The 14565-nt window shown below is 39.3% G+C and overlaps 1 protein-coding gene across 2 annotated transcripts in view; it reads left to right on the forward strand.

Moving 5' to 3' along the window:
* Positions 1 to 4772: 4772 nt before the first annotated feature.
* Positions 4773 to 14565, forward strand: part of LOC149234427 (small ribosomal subunit protein mS33-like) — an 82725-nt gene continuing 72932 nt past the window's right edge. Inside the window, exon 1 of one of the 2 annotated variants that reach the window (XM_089461172.1) lies at positions 4773 to 5128. In XM_089461172.1, the coding sequence (XP_089317298.1) occupies positions 4920 to 5128 (209 nt within the window). In that variant the 5' untranslated portion in view covers positions 4773 to 4919. The remainder of the gene's footprint in view (positions 5129 to 14565) is intronic. The other variant, XM_089461171.1, reaches the window with a different exon arrangement.

Genomic DNA, 14565 nt, shown 5'->3' on the forward strand with positions numbered 1-14565 from the left:
CAAACACCCGAAAGTGGTGTTAGAAGATCCACCAGGATAAGTAGACCTCGTGAATGATACTCTCCTTCATTATATTATGTATTGTTGATTGATTCTGGTGAACTAGAAAGATATGAAGAAGCAATGCAGGTAGAAGCCATGGAAGAAGAGATGGACTCCTTGATGCATAACTAGATTTTGGACGTAGCCAAGTTTCCTCCAGGTAAAACAACACTGTAAAACAAATGGGTTTACAGGTTGAAGGAAGAAGATGGAGGTAAACACAAGTATAAGGCTAGATTTGTGGTGAAGGGGTTTTCACAAAAGAAAGATATAGACTTTGATTAAATATTTTATCTTGTTATTAAAATGACTTCAATAAGAACTATTTTAAGTCTAGTGGCAACAAAAGATTTGCATCTTGAGCAGTTAGATGTAAAGACAACCTTTCTCCATGGGGATTTGAAGGAATAAATATATATGGAGCAGCCACAAGGGTATGAGGTCAAAGGGAAGGAGAAATTAGTGTGAAGGTTGAAGAAGAGCTTGTATGGCCTAATACAGACTCCAAGGAAATGATGTCTAAAATTTGATAGGTTTATGTTTGAACAAGGTTATATTAGAGGTCATTCTCATCACTACGTTTATCTTAAGAAACAAAATGATGGCAACTATATTATATTACTATTGTATGTAGATGACATGCTTGTTGCAAGGTCTAACATGCAAGAAATAAATGTGCTCAAAGGAAAATTGGCAAATTCATTTGCAATGAAGGATTTGGGTGTTGCAAAACAAATCCTTGGTATGAGAATAACTAGAGATGGGAAATATCACAAATTAAGATTGTCTCAGAGTGAGTACATAGAAAAGGTGTTAGAAAAATTTAATATGCAGAATTCAAAACCAATTAGTACACCTTTGGCTAGTCATTTCAAACTAAGTAAGGAGATGTGTCCCAGGAATCAGGAAGAGATGGATTATATGTGTAAAGTTCCATATGCATCAACAATTGGAAGCTTAATGTATGCAATGGTTTGCACAAGGTTTGATATTACACATGCAGTGGGAGTTGTAAGCAGGTATATGAACAATCCAGAAAAAGAGCATTGGATGGCAGTGAAGTATTTGAGAGGTACCACAAATGAAGCATTATGCTTTGGTGGTTCAAACATTACTCTACAGGTATATGTTGATGCAGATATGATATGTTGTAGAGATAATATAAGGAACACCACAAGGTATGTGTTTACTGTAGGTGGAACAACTATCAGTTGGGTTTCAAAGTTACAAAACATTGTTGCACTTTCAACAATGGAAGCCGAGTATGTTGCTGCTACAGAGGCTAGTAAAGAAATCATTTGATTACAAAGGTTTATGGATGAGTTGGGCAAGAAGCAGTAGATGGGCAGGTTATACAGTGACAGTCAGAATGCCATTCATCTTGCAAAGAACTCAACATTTCATTCCAAGACTAAACATATACAACCCAAGTACCATTTCATATGGGTAGTGTTGGAAGATGGACAGTTGAAGCTGGAAAAGATACATAATAGCCAAAATCTTGCAGATATGTTAACAAAAGTTGTAACTAGGGAGAAATTGAGATCCTGCTCAGTTTCAATTGGTATTCAAGTATGATGATGAAGATGAGAAACAACCAGGTCCAAAGTGGAAGCATTGTCCAACAAGTGAAGCAACAATGGAGTTGCTATAATCAGTCTCCAAGTGGGAGATTGTTGGGTGTGGAGCCTGATTATCTTCCTGATTATTTAGAGGTTTTTGTTTCATTTGTGTTGGATCCCTGTTCCTAACAGGGTGACAACGTCGCTCATTTAATCCTTGCAGCGGGGTGACGACGACCTTTTTGAGCCCCCTCCCCTACGGGGGCTCGGGGGCAGTGCCCCTAAAGCTAAAATAGATGAAAAATTGCCTTGTAAAATATTGTAATTTCATATTCAATCTGGGCCATTCATTAGGCGAATGATATGATGGTAGAAGTTATGTTAATTTAGGGTTTTTTTCCCTAGAAGGCAACCCTCAGTTTATATGAGGGAATTGTATTGCGGTTGGGAATTATGATTTTGAGCGAGAAAGAGAGAGGACACTGTGTGAGAGTGAAGAGGAAATTACAACAAATCTGCTGTAGGTTGTATCTCTTCATTTTGTTGGATAATATAAATGGAAGGACTGATTGTTTCTCCGTGGCCGTAACCCAAATTGGGTGAACCACATTTATACGTGTCTCTCTTGTTTTATAAGTTTCTGTATTTGTGTTTCCACAATATTTTATATGTTTCATTGCTCCGTTAATTAATTTCTAACATTTGTTATATTGTAAATTGTTTTTTTTAATAAAATTATATGATATGCACATCACATTAAAAAAGTAAATTATAAAAATTATAAAACATATAAAAAAAAAATGATGCATATTTATGTAACTATATATACTATCGAGGACGTAACTATATATATTACCAACCTAGATCCATCTTAATTCCACTAAGGTCCCAGAGGGATCAAATCTTCTTCTTCTTTCTTTTTCTTTTTTCAAGGAGAAAAAAAATTGTAAGTTCAATTAGAAAAAAAAAAATCGAGTACGTATACTGTCGAGTATGCCCATCATATGCACACCGAATACTACAATCCCAAAAAACGACCATCAAAAATCAATATAATGTTGTCATCACATCAGGCATGTTTGTTCTACAAAATCCTAAAAACACTATTCTTTACAGATTGAAGACTCATATACATCCATATTGGAGAGAGTTATGCACCCGATCAAATATAAAAAAACAAAAATGAGGAAATAGGAGAAGCACCTGTCCACACTAAAAGAGTGATCAACATAGAATGATCTCGCCCTCATCCTGCACTCTACCATCATATCTAAAACTGTAGTGAAAAAACCTAGAGTTGTCACCAAACCTTTCTTGGACATCCCATCCGTCACACTGTGTAACTCCTTGTACACATGTTGAAAGGAGATACCTGTAAAGGGTTGTTTTAAAATCTCAATATGAGCCAACTAATTAACCAAGTTGTGGGTGAAAAATTTGTCTTTCCTGTAGCCTAATCAATAATAGTCCTGAAGTCTTCGTAGAAAGAAATCCGATCCAGTTGATGTTTCTTGGCCATGCATAACAATCACCAAAGGGAAAGGGTCTCTGCTCTTGTATTTGCACCCCCACCGCCAAACTATAAGAATTGAATCTTAACGTGTGAATCAATCACCAACACAGCCCCACAACCACATCTTCCAGATTTGAGGCACCATAAAAAAACTAGCGGGATATCTCACCTGTAAGAAATTCCTCCTTGGTGTGGGCGCCCTATCAACTTTGCTTTCCTGCACCCCAACCTCCAACCAAGCTTAAATGTTGGTACAAATCTAGACAATATTCGAGGGACTATCCTCAAATATCATAAAATTCCTCGCTCACCAAATTTCCCAGGTGATGAATAGAGGGATAGATTTGTACTTCCCTTGCTTGTTGAACCACCATTGATAGCAAGATTCAAGTGAGGAGAAAGCCCAAACTACAGGAAGCTGGTAAATATCCAAGACCCTCACCTGCACTGCAATAGCAAAAGGACATTATAAAAAAAGACAAAGGACATTCTCTTGTGATTCCCTATAGAAAGTATACCATCCCGAGCCATTGATGCCTCTTTTACAAATGTTGTCCCAAGTAAGAATGTGATTTTTCCACGCAAGCCACCCAAAAATAATTATTTTCAAAGGCATTTTCCAACTCCATACCTTCCTATACCAACATTTATTTGTCAAGCCATGTGTATTGCAAGAAATGTATTTGTATATTTCTGAAACTAACATGCTCCCACTACGAAGGGTTCCTCTCCAAACTAAGCCATCCCTCGCCCCCCTCAATACTTGACCTACCGACTATAGATCTGCAATGAATTGATTCCAATAAACAATGTTTGAACTAGATAGTCCTACCTCCACAACATCCATCCAAGGCGGGTAAGGAAAAATATCTTCCTTGTTTCCATAAGCCTCGTCAAGGAATAAAACAACCCTTGCATGCAAGGCGACAATTACCCTAAAAGGTAGAATATGGTTATTACACACCCCTTGAATTACATCGATCCCAACCATAATTTTATCCCCACTTCCGAAGGACAACTACAAATTACCAAAGAGCCACCTCCTAACTTTTTGGAAACTATTCGTGATGGTATGAAGAACGGATCAAATATGTTTTCACTATAAAAGAGGTTTGCATTTCAAGAGATTTGATCCCTTCTTGGCATTTGGTAGATCCAGAGTTAAGATGGATCTAGATTGGTATAAATAATATTATAAAGAACCATCATAGATTCATTTTAACTCTAGACTAAAATATTGAGAGCGATCAAATATTTAAAAATGCAAATAAGTTAAAAAAAAAAAATTACATCTTAAGAAATTTAATGCCTCCAAATTTTATACTCATCTATTTTTTTTGTTGACATTTTGAATGATTTTATCTTTCTCTATATTTGATAATTCCAAAATTTAATATTAATAAGAAAAGTAGTGAAAAACTTAAAAAAAAATGAAGATATGTGAAAGCCTCAAATTTTTTATTTATAAGTACATTTAAATGTATACTCAGTGAAATGAAGCTCATTAAGTTACCGTTTGACAATAAACTCTTAAAAATTATCCTCCTCAATATTTAAATATCTGAGATATTATACCACTTAGCAAATTGGAAATTATATTTGAAAGTTGGTTAATCTAATTATTAGAATTTTACCATCAAACAGGATTCTTAGGGCACCCTTGCGCGTCTTTCTTACGGAATATCTCTATATTTTGACAGTAAGTTCGAGCTTTAAAATTGGCTTGACGGCACCCATCTTTTTAACTACTTAAATAATGTAAAATCGAAACGCTGGTCGGGACTGAAACCTCAGGTAAAAAAATGAGTTTGAAGCTGCTTTTAAAGGAGGCTGCACTGAAGGGAGTGACAGAAGCAAGGGCAAGGATTTTTGGACATGTTCTCAATCCCACTGGTCAGAGATCACCCCACAAAATCCTGAGGAAGAAGCTTATTGGTGAACAGGTCGCTCAATGGTACCCAGACGATATCTGCAAGGATGACCCTATGCTTATTGCCAGATCAGAAAAGGAGTAAGTTTTCACCTTTTTTGGGTTAAAGTATAGCTTGTTATAATAGGGTTGAATTCAATCATATGGAACTGTGATTGTTGTTGGATTTTGCCCAAAACCCTATACCCCAGAGATTTATAAATTTCCAAAAAAAACCCTGGGCTGTTATGGCTGTTGCATGAGCTACCTTATGAATTTTATTTAATAAATATAATTTGGATTGAACTAGGATTCCACATTGGACATATCCATTACAGCTCCTATAAGGATCTTAACAGGGGAGATGCAAGGGATAACTAGGCATCTCCTACGGGGGGTGAGAGATGTCTTAGTATCCTTTTTTGCAGTGGATATACTTGGAATGTTCCTGAGATGACTCCATTCCAGAGTGATCGTCTCGTGGAACGTCATCCGACCCTCCCAACCTGTCTCCTCATTTCCAATGCACGCGAGACACAGGAGACTCATCCTAGTCCCTGTAGTGCACCACTCATAATAAGACTTCCATGCTTAATGACATAAAAAAATAACTCAATTATTACTGACATAGAATGAGGTAAAGATGTCTTGAAATCTACATTGTTAACTCGTATTGGTTGTCCATGCCAATTGGTCCACTTTGCCTGTGTAATTGTTTCAAGTTAATCTTCATTCAGTGTTTTATGAAAAAATTGTCTGAAACGATTCTTATGCAACAGCCAGTGCATCTTTCACCAGGAACCACTTGTGACCCTATTGACAATGAATGGGTTCTGTGCCTCTATTATGGATTGAGATTGCAAACAAGTTGATTGGAGACCAAACCAGACAGATGGTTACTAATTGAATATAGCTAATGACTGATCTCAGGCAATTGGTAATCAATTACTAGTCATTTCATTGTTTCACTTTTCCTTTAGCTTACATATCTCACATAATTCATTGTAAGATCAAACACAGTGTCATGTTAGACACGTCTTCAAATTTGCTCGATCAACTAAGTAATCACCTGTTCACTTTTCAGCTTGAACTATTGAGGTTTTCGCAGCTCAGAAGAATAGGCGTATTTCTTTTTTGATTTAAGCTTTGGTAATCTTTTTGAAGTTCCAATATGTTTTGGGTAAACGGTAAACCTGTACCCATCATCATTTTGCCCAAAAGTATCTCTCCTCACCATTTTCACTATGTTTTCACTGTTTGGGTCCTTTGGGATCTTGCTTTTGTTTCAAAATACTCCCCACAAGTTAACGAAATAAAATTAAAAAATTTATCATCTCTATTGAGACAGTGGTGGGCATTTTTTTCTCTCCCTTTTTGTTTAAAGATCTGTTGGACTTGGCTCACCATCTACTTGAGCATGGCTTTCCATTGCCTTTAGTTGTATGTGTTCTTGACTCTTCTAGACTGATTAAGCTTTGTGATGTTGGAAATGGCAGATTTGTAATAACCAATCATTTCTCTCCCTTTGGTGTCAAACATCCATTTTACACCATGTATCTTGCTAATCTAAGGCTTTTGTTTATCTGGAACTGTGCTGACATTTTCTACACCTTTTGGAGCTTGGCACTAGTTTTCTCATTTTGTGTGGTTTTGTGATTTCCTTATTTGAGATCTTGTTTTTTGACTTCTTCAATAAATTTAGTTTAGTTCATAACTCTTATAGACATATAGCTTCTAGTTCAGGTTGAAGTTTCTAGTTGTGAGGAGGTGATTGGGGCATATTGGAAACAAAAGAGGGTAATAAATGACCCTCATGGTGGAATGTCCAAGCATAAGGAGGCCATATACACTTGAAATTGTGAATTGAAGTGTTGCATTTATTATTGGAAAACTTGACCCTAATGTGAGGAGTCCCAATTTAAAGGAGAGACCTTCTTAAAATTAACATTTATTATTGGAGAGGTTGGCCTCAACCCAATTAAAAAAATAGACATTTAAGGCTCATTTCAAAGGAGAAATGATCATTTGTAGTGGAGCACCTTTGTTGATGTGTGCCAGGGTTTAGAAGGCTCCTTGGGAGGTGCACTCTCACTAGGATGGCCTCCACCTGGCAGTGGGATATAATTATGGTGGACTTTTCAAACCGTAAGTGCCCATATGGAGGAGTACCTGAATTATGGTTTGTCTAGGGTAGGAGGTTATAAATAATGAGAGTTTTATTTGCCAAAAAAGTTTTAAAGAATTGCGAAGAAGAGATAAAGGGCCTAGTTGAATATCTAGTTGGAGCAAAGAAGTCAAGGGCATTTGAAGTTGAACTTTATCATCTCTTCTTTGTATTTTAATGGGTGAATTTGATGGTTGAAGCTACTCTTGCAAAACTGATGTAATAATCTTTTGTTGGAAAATCCAAGGAGTTGGCATTTAAACGATTTCCCTTATTAATGACATTAACTTGTGATGTTTTCATTATTAGTATAAGATTTCTTAATTATTTTTCTTATCATCAAGATTAATGGCAAGCAACAAATAGAAGAGAACACAAGATATAGGCACGTTGCCAAGGCAAATCCCCCCTCGAGGGGAAAACCCAGTTACAAATTCTTCCTTCAGTAGATTCAAACGATGAGACGACCAAGACCCTTACAATCTAGACCCAAGACATCCTCCATCCATCAAATCAACCTTGTCATTCTTCGTCATACTTTGATCCTTGCAATGACACTGAATCAACAAGATAGCACTGAGTTTCCAGCATTGAGATATTCACTGTGGTAGCAATGAAGTACATCACTGTAATATCACCGAAGTGTGATCACTGTAGTAGCACCAAGGTAGCACCGAAACTATGATAGACATAACATTGAGTCACTCCTCTACAATCTGAATTCTATATGCCAAGACTGTCACGAAATTATCTCTGAGATCACCGAGAGTGATTCACTGATATCACCCAAACTTCACTGCAATCTTCTTCTGAGATACGAGCTAGTGATTTGTGTTATCTTACCCAAACTTCTCCTCTGAAAAATGCGAACTTCTGAGATAACCGAACTTGTACTTCTATGATTTATGCGAGCTTCTGTTATGGGTAATTCGAAAACCTCAGCCTGATATATATAGTAGTTTTCCTATCATAAATGAGCCGACATGACCATGAAGAGATGCGTCTTTGTTGTAAGCCGACATGAGTTTATTTTATGACTGTTCCTTTGAGGTCGACTTGAAGGAGTTTTGTCATCCAACAAGGAGACATTGATGGATGGAGGAGTCTTCACAAATTTGACTTTGACAGATAACCTAAAGCCTACGATGGAGGCTTGACCTATACATTTGACCCAAGCATGAAATCCATGCTTTAATAAGTCGAATAAAATAAGAATAAAATTATTTTCACTTTCTTTTGACAAATGTATTACATTTTGACTTCAAGTACAATAATGAAGACCAAACCTAGTTACATTTTCCAACACTCCCTCTTAACTAGGGAGGTATTCATATTTACATATAATGGAAGATCTCAACACATCATCTATGAAGAAGGCTTATCGCAGTCATAGGAGAGGCTTTAACACAAGTAAGGAGATGCCCTAGGAGCAATCACAAACTTGGAGGTGTGGAACAGGTCTGGATACATTCTTGAATGGATCTGACTTCTTGTTGTCCACCTCGGCATCAATGATAAGTTAACCTCGCATGACAAGGAGCAGTATCCTATCTCGACATATGTATAGGCAGCATACCTATAGGTGCTGTCTTGTCTCACAATCAAATGGATGGAGCAGAAGGCCTTAAGACCTGTAACAAGTAGTACAGTCTCAACATAGCTACAGTCTTGGGTGTAAGATCTCGGTGACTAATGCAGTCATGGATGGAGCAGAGATCTGTATTATAGAGGACAGTTTAGGATGTCCTTCTCGGAGGTTTGATATCTCAGATGAGGTACAGTAAGGTGCCTCTGCTATATCATATTTACAAGTTACAACTAGCTGCTTTGCTAGGCTGCAAGCCATAGCAAGCAGCTAAGGCTGTTCCATGACAGTATTGCAGTATGCAGCATGAATGGTGCAACATAGTGATGATGAAGTGCAGCATGAAAGTGCAACATGGTGCAACATAGTGATAATGAAGTGCGGCATGAATGGTGCATCATAGTGATGATGAAGTGCAGCATGTTGTAGCATAGTGATGATGAAGTGCAGCATGAAAGTGCAACATGAATGGTGCAGCATAGTGATGATGAAGTGCAGCATGATGGGTGCAACACAATGATGATTGGATGCAGTATGATGAGTGCAGCATAGTGTAATGAAGTGCAACACAGTGATGGGTGCAACACAATGATGGGTACAACATGGTGATGGAATCACCTGTGTTCAGATCTGCTACCTCATTTGTCCTCTTCCTAGAGAAGATCTCTGCTCTTATATTGACAAGTCAAAATGTTGACTTCTGATGTATATGTAGTATGTACTACCTCTCTCTCTGCTAAACTATTGAAGAACATAAGAATTGATCAAGGGTTTCCCCACATTGGGGTTTGTCCCTGGCTGGCGCCACATCTTGTGTCCTCTTGTCTTGGCTTGTCTTCTGCGATTTATGTTTATGTTCTATCTGCATTTTACTATCATGCTAAATGTGATTGCTAATCTGGAATTGATATTGAGCTAATGTGAAAAATTGAAGTAAATTGCTCTAAGCATAGAACATACCTAAAATTTAACATGGTATCGGAGCTGAGGCGAAGACAAAGCCCAAGCAAGAGTGAAAGAGCAATCACCAAAGATAGTTGGACAAGGTCAAACGGCTCAATGGGTGCCTCATCCCACTTCAAATTCACCAAGGGTGAAGTTGGAATAAAGAAGTTTATCAGAGTGGCGCAGCAGAAGCATCTAGTGGCCTATCTAAAGGTCATTTCTATGGGAAGTCCGGATCCAATAAGTTTGGCCATTATGTGAGGGAGTGTCCGAATAGAAGGGACACATCACTTGATGATGATAACAATCATTCCAGGGGCATCTTCAATGATCAGAGGAATGATAGGTACAATGGCAAAGGAAAAAGGAATGCAGGTCATCAAGGAAATGGTCGACTCTTCAAGAAAGCAAGGAACTCCAGGTATGAAGAATCAAATGTTGTTTTTGATAAGCAAAAGGAGCATTAACTTATATTGGCCCCCTCCACTACTTCTCCTCCGGACTCTTTGGGAATCTGGCTTATTGATAACAGTGCTTCAAGGCACTTCATTGGATACAAGGAAGCTCTCTCTAATTTGATAGAGAAGGAAACAATCGTGGAGATTATTCTTGGAGATGATGCCACCTATCCTAGAAAGGGTGTAGGGAATGCTACCCTTCAATTGAATGAGGGTAGCACGATTCATTTACAAGAATCTCTTTATGTACCTGATCTCAAGAAGAACCTGGTGTCCATTTCGATAACGAAAGTCAAAGGTTTCTAGGTGGCATTCATCGATGGAAAGGTACGTGTTTGAAAAAGGAATTTTCAAGATGCTTTTACTCTTGGGTTCAGGGTTGGCAATTTGTATCAAGTTGCAGGAAGTCCATTGGGGACCATGTCGTGTGACACATCTCTTCTATGGCACCGGAGGTCTGCCCATCTTCATTGTGGGGCCCTACCCGATGTGAGACAGATGGTGATAGGGATGCCTGAATTCAAGAAGAGCATGGAGGTACATGTCCGAGATGTACCAAAGGAAAACTTCAAGGGGACCATTCCCCTCATGTAATAGCAAGACCACAAATGTGGATCAACCCGAGGGGTTTGAGATTCATGATCGGGAATCTCATGTATGTAGGTTGAAGAAAGCTCTCTATAATTTGAAGCAAGCACCCTGGGCTTGGTATGAGAGGATTGATAGCTATCTGATGAAGCTGAGATTCACTAGGAGTGAAGCCGATCCAAACCATTGCTTTAAGGTTGTGGATGATAGACCTCTCATACTGGTACCTTATGAGGACGACCTCTTTCTGGCAGGTGCAGACCCTCTCATTTGCAAAAGTAAGAGGGAGTTGGATTCCAGATTTGGAATGGTGAACTGGTAGTCTGTGACTACCTCGATGAAGCCTAACTTTAAGAATTTATGCGATAGTGATGCCAAACCTGATTTGGAAAATGCCTCCGAGTCTCATAAACTCATACTAGCATTGATTTTCTTGGTGAGCTCTCGTCTGGATATATGTTTTGCAGTTAGCATGTTGAGCTCATATGTGGTTGAGCTTCTCTGCATTGGTGCCAAGAATCATTTGAGATATCTTCAGGGCACAATCTCTCATGGATTGAGATACATTGCCAGAAATGTGAAGCTGCATGATCATTTTGATGCTGATTAGGCAGGCAGTGTGGAGGATCACAAGAGCACTTATGGGTGTTGGTTCTGCGTCGACATCCTAGATGAGCAGGAAGCAAAAGGCGGTTGTTTTGAGCACCGATAAGGTCGGATACATAGTTGTGAGTATGACCTCCAGGGAAGCTGTCTCGTTGTGGAAGCTCTTTCGTGAGCTGTTTGGACACGTGATGGATACCATCGTGATCTTCTGTGACAACCAGAGGGAGATTCGATTTTTGAGGAATCCTGTGTTCTATAACCGCTCCAAGCATACAGACATCAGGTACCACTTTATCTGGGATATGGTACAATGGGGAGCAAGAAGGCTCCATCACTCTGGGACTGAAGTGCCGGTCATCGATATTTAGATGAAGCCCTTGGGAATGGTCAATTTCTTGACTTTCCGAGAATGACTAGGAGTCGTGGAGAGACTCTCTCCTGAAGGTCCAGTATAATATGGACATTGAGCTATGGGAGCTCTGGGGGACTTGGGGGTACTTCTTGGAGCGATGAGCAACCACAGGGTGAGTGGTTCCACCTTCCCCTAGTGGTCTGCTATGTAGGCAGGATGAGTGGTTCATACTTCTCTTGCCGAGATACAATCATAGGGTGAGTGGTTCAGCCTTCCCTTAGTGATTTGTTGTGTACAGGGTGAGTGGTTCAGCCTTCCCCTGGGATACCCCATGGCGACATGTAGGCAAGATGAGTTGTTCATGCTTCTCCTGCTGAGACATCCTACCTATGCAGTCTGGGACTCATGGGAAGTACCTCTCATCTGGCCAATGAGTAGGGAAATGAGGATAGGGACCATAGTAGTACCGATGGATGCATTGTGTTACTACCATACTCCATATGCTAGGATGATATTGATCTGAGATCAATTGGAGCTGACTTCCGGTCAATAAGAGTGATATAACTCACTCTCTTTTGGAACTGATTTCTGATCAGTAAGAGTGGTATGTTACACTCTTTTTATTTGGAACTGATTTTGGATCAGTAAGAGTGGTATGACACACTCTCTTTATTGGAACTGACTTCAGGTTTGTAAGAGTGGTATGAGACACTCTCTTTTATATGGGATTGGCTTCGGGTCAGTAGAGGATGGTATGATACATTCTCGATCACTTCTTCTTCATAGTTCAGCAGAGCAGAGTAGAGCAGTGCAGGGCACTGATAGTTGAGATAGTACGGACTGGCAGATGGATTAGCAGATGGAGTTCTCCCTAGTTGAGAGGGAGTGTTAAAATTGGCAACTAGGGCCAAACTCCATGTGGGTCTACTTATTTATGGCAACTGATATTTTTCTTGGATTCCTCTCGTTGAGAGGTGTAGGATTGATCTAAAGATCATCCAATTCTGACATGTATTCATAGAGATACAAATTTATCTGTGTTATGTGACAATTCATCAAGGTCGGCCAACAACTAAATTACCCCCATCTATCCTCAACGTTTTATTATAAATAGAGGTGGCCTTTAAGTAATTTAGTCACTCATCTCTTGTGATTTCTTCCTCTCCACTCGTTTGGGTTTTGGTGGAAGGAGAAGTCACCAAGAGTATACATTGCCCTAGAGAGAGTGCCCTAGGCTCTACGCTGCCCTAATGTAAAATACCGAACGCAGTCAATGAAGTAACCTTAACGCTATCATGTAGGACAACCCTTAACATGGTCATGGAGGAGTCTAAGAAAGGTTCCTACGCTGTCCTAAAGGAGACCTTTCTATGCAGCAAGGAGAAGCCTATATACGTTGCCACTGGATGCTCCAAAAGGAGCCCTAGTTGTAGTCTTCTTCTCACACAGTTAGACACAATCCTAATGAGAGGATATACCCTAGCCGCAGATAATAATGAGGGTTCTTCGTTGTCAAGGAAGCAGCGCTGTAAACTCTGTCCTAATAGAGGATGATCATCACATTGATAAGAAGGCTTATCGCAGTCATAGGAGAGGCTTTAACACAAGTAAGGAGATGCCCTAGGGGCAGTCACAAACTCAGATGTGTGGGACAGGTCTGGATACATTCTTGAATGGATCCGACTTCTTGTTGTCAACCTTGGCATCAATGATAAGTAAACCTCGCATGACAAGGAGCAGTATCCTATCTCGGCATATGTATAGGCAGCATACATGTAGGTGTTGTCTTGTCTCACAATCAAATGGATGGAGCAGAAGGCCTTAATACCTGTAATAAGTAGTACAGTCTCAGGGTAGCTACAGTCTTGGGTGTCAGATCTCTGTGACTAAGATATCTTGAATGAGATACAGTAAGGTGCCTCTGCTATATCATATTTACAAGTTACAACTAGCAGCTAAGGCTGTTCCATGATAGTATTGCAGTATGCAGCATGAATGGTGCAGCATAATGAAATGCAGCATGAATGGTGCAACATAGTGATGATGAAGTGCAGCTTGAAAGTGCAACATGGTGCAGCATAGTGATAATGAAGTGCAACATGAATGGTGCAACATAGTGATGATGAAGTGCAGCTTGGTGCAACATAGTGATGATGAAGTGCAAAATGAAACTGTAGCATGAATGGTGCAACATGAATGGTGCAGCATAGTGATTGTGAAGTGCAGCACGATGGGTGAAACACAGTGATGATTGGATGCAGTATGATGAGTGCAGCATAGTGTAATGAAGTGCAACACAGTGATGGGTGCAACATAGTGATGGGTACAACATGGTGATGGAATCCCTTGTGTTTAGATCCGCTACCTCATGTGCCATCTTCCTAGAGAAGATCTCTGCTCTTATTTTGACAAGTCAAAATGTTGACTTCTGATGTATATGTACTATCTCTCTCTCTGTTGAACAATTGAAGAACATAAGAAGAATTGATCAAGGGTTTCCCCACATTTGGGTTTGTCTTTGGCTGGTGTTACATCTTGTGTCCTCTTGTCTTCTGCGATTTATGTTTATGTTCTATCTGCATTTTACTATCATGATAAATGTGATTGCTAATTTGGAATTGATATTGAGCTAATGAGAAAAATTGTAGTAAAATTGCTCAGCATAGAACATACCTAAAATTTAACAATCTATCCTCACTCCCTCTCAAATAGGCAGAAGATATCTTCAAGCCCAAGCTTGTGTTGGAAGTATTCATACTTCCCTTATACCAACTACCTATTCTTCCTTGAAGATCTGTTGTAGCTTCTCAGCTCCTATCAACACCTTGCTCTTGAATCTTC

Source organism: Pinus tabuliformis, chromosome 8 (genome assembly GCF_031772625.1).
Source record: "Pinus tabuliformis cultivar Carrire ecotype Pingquan chromosome 8, CPIR1, whole genome shotgun sequence".
In the NCBI taxonomy this organism is placed as follows: domain Eukaryota; kingdom Viridiplantae; phylum Streptophyta; class Pinopsida; order Pinales; family Pinaceae; genus Pinus; species Pinus tabuliformis.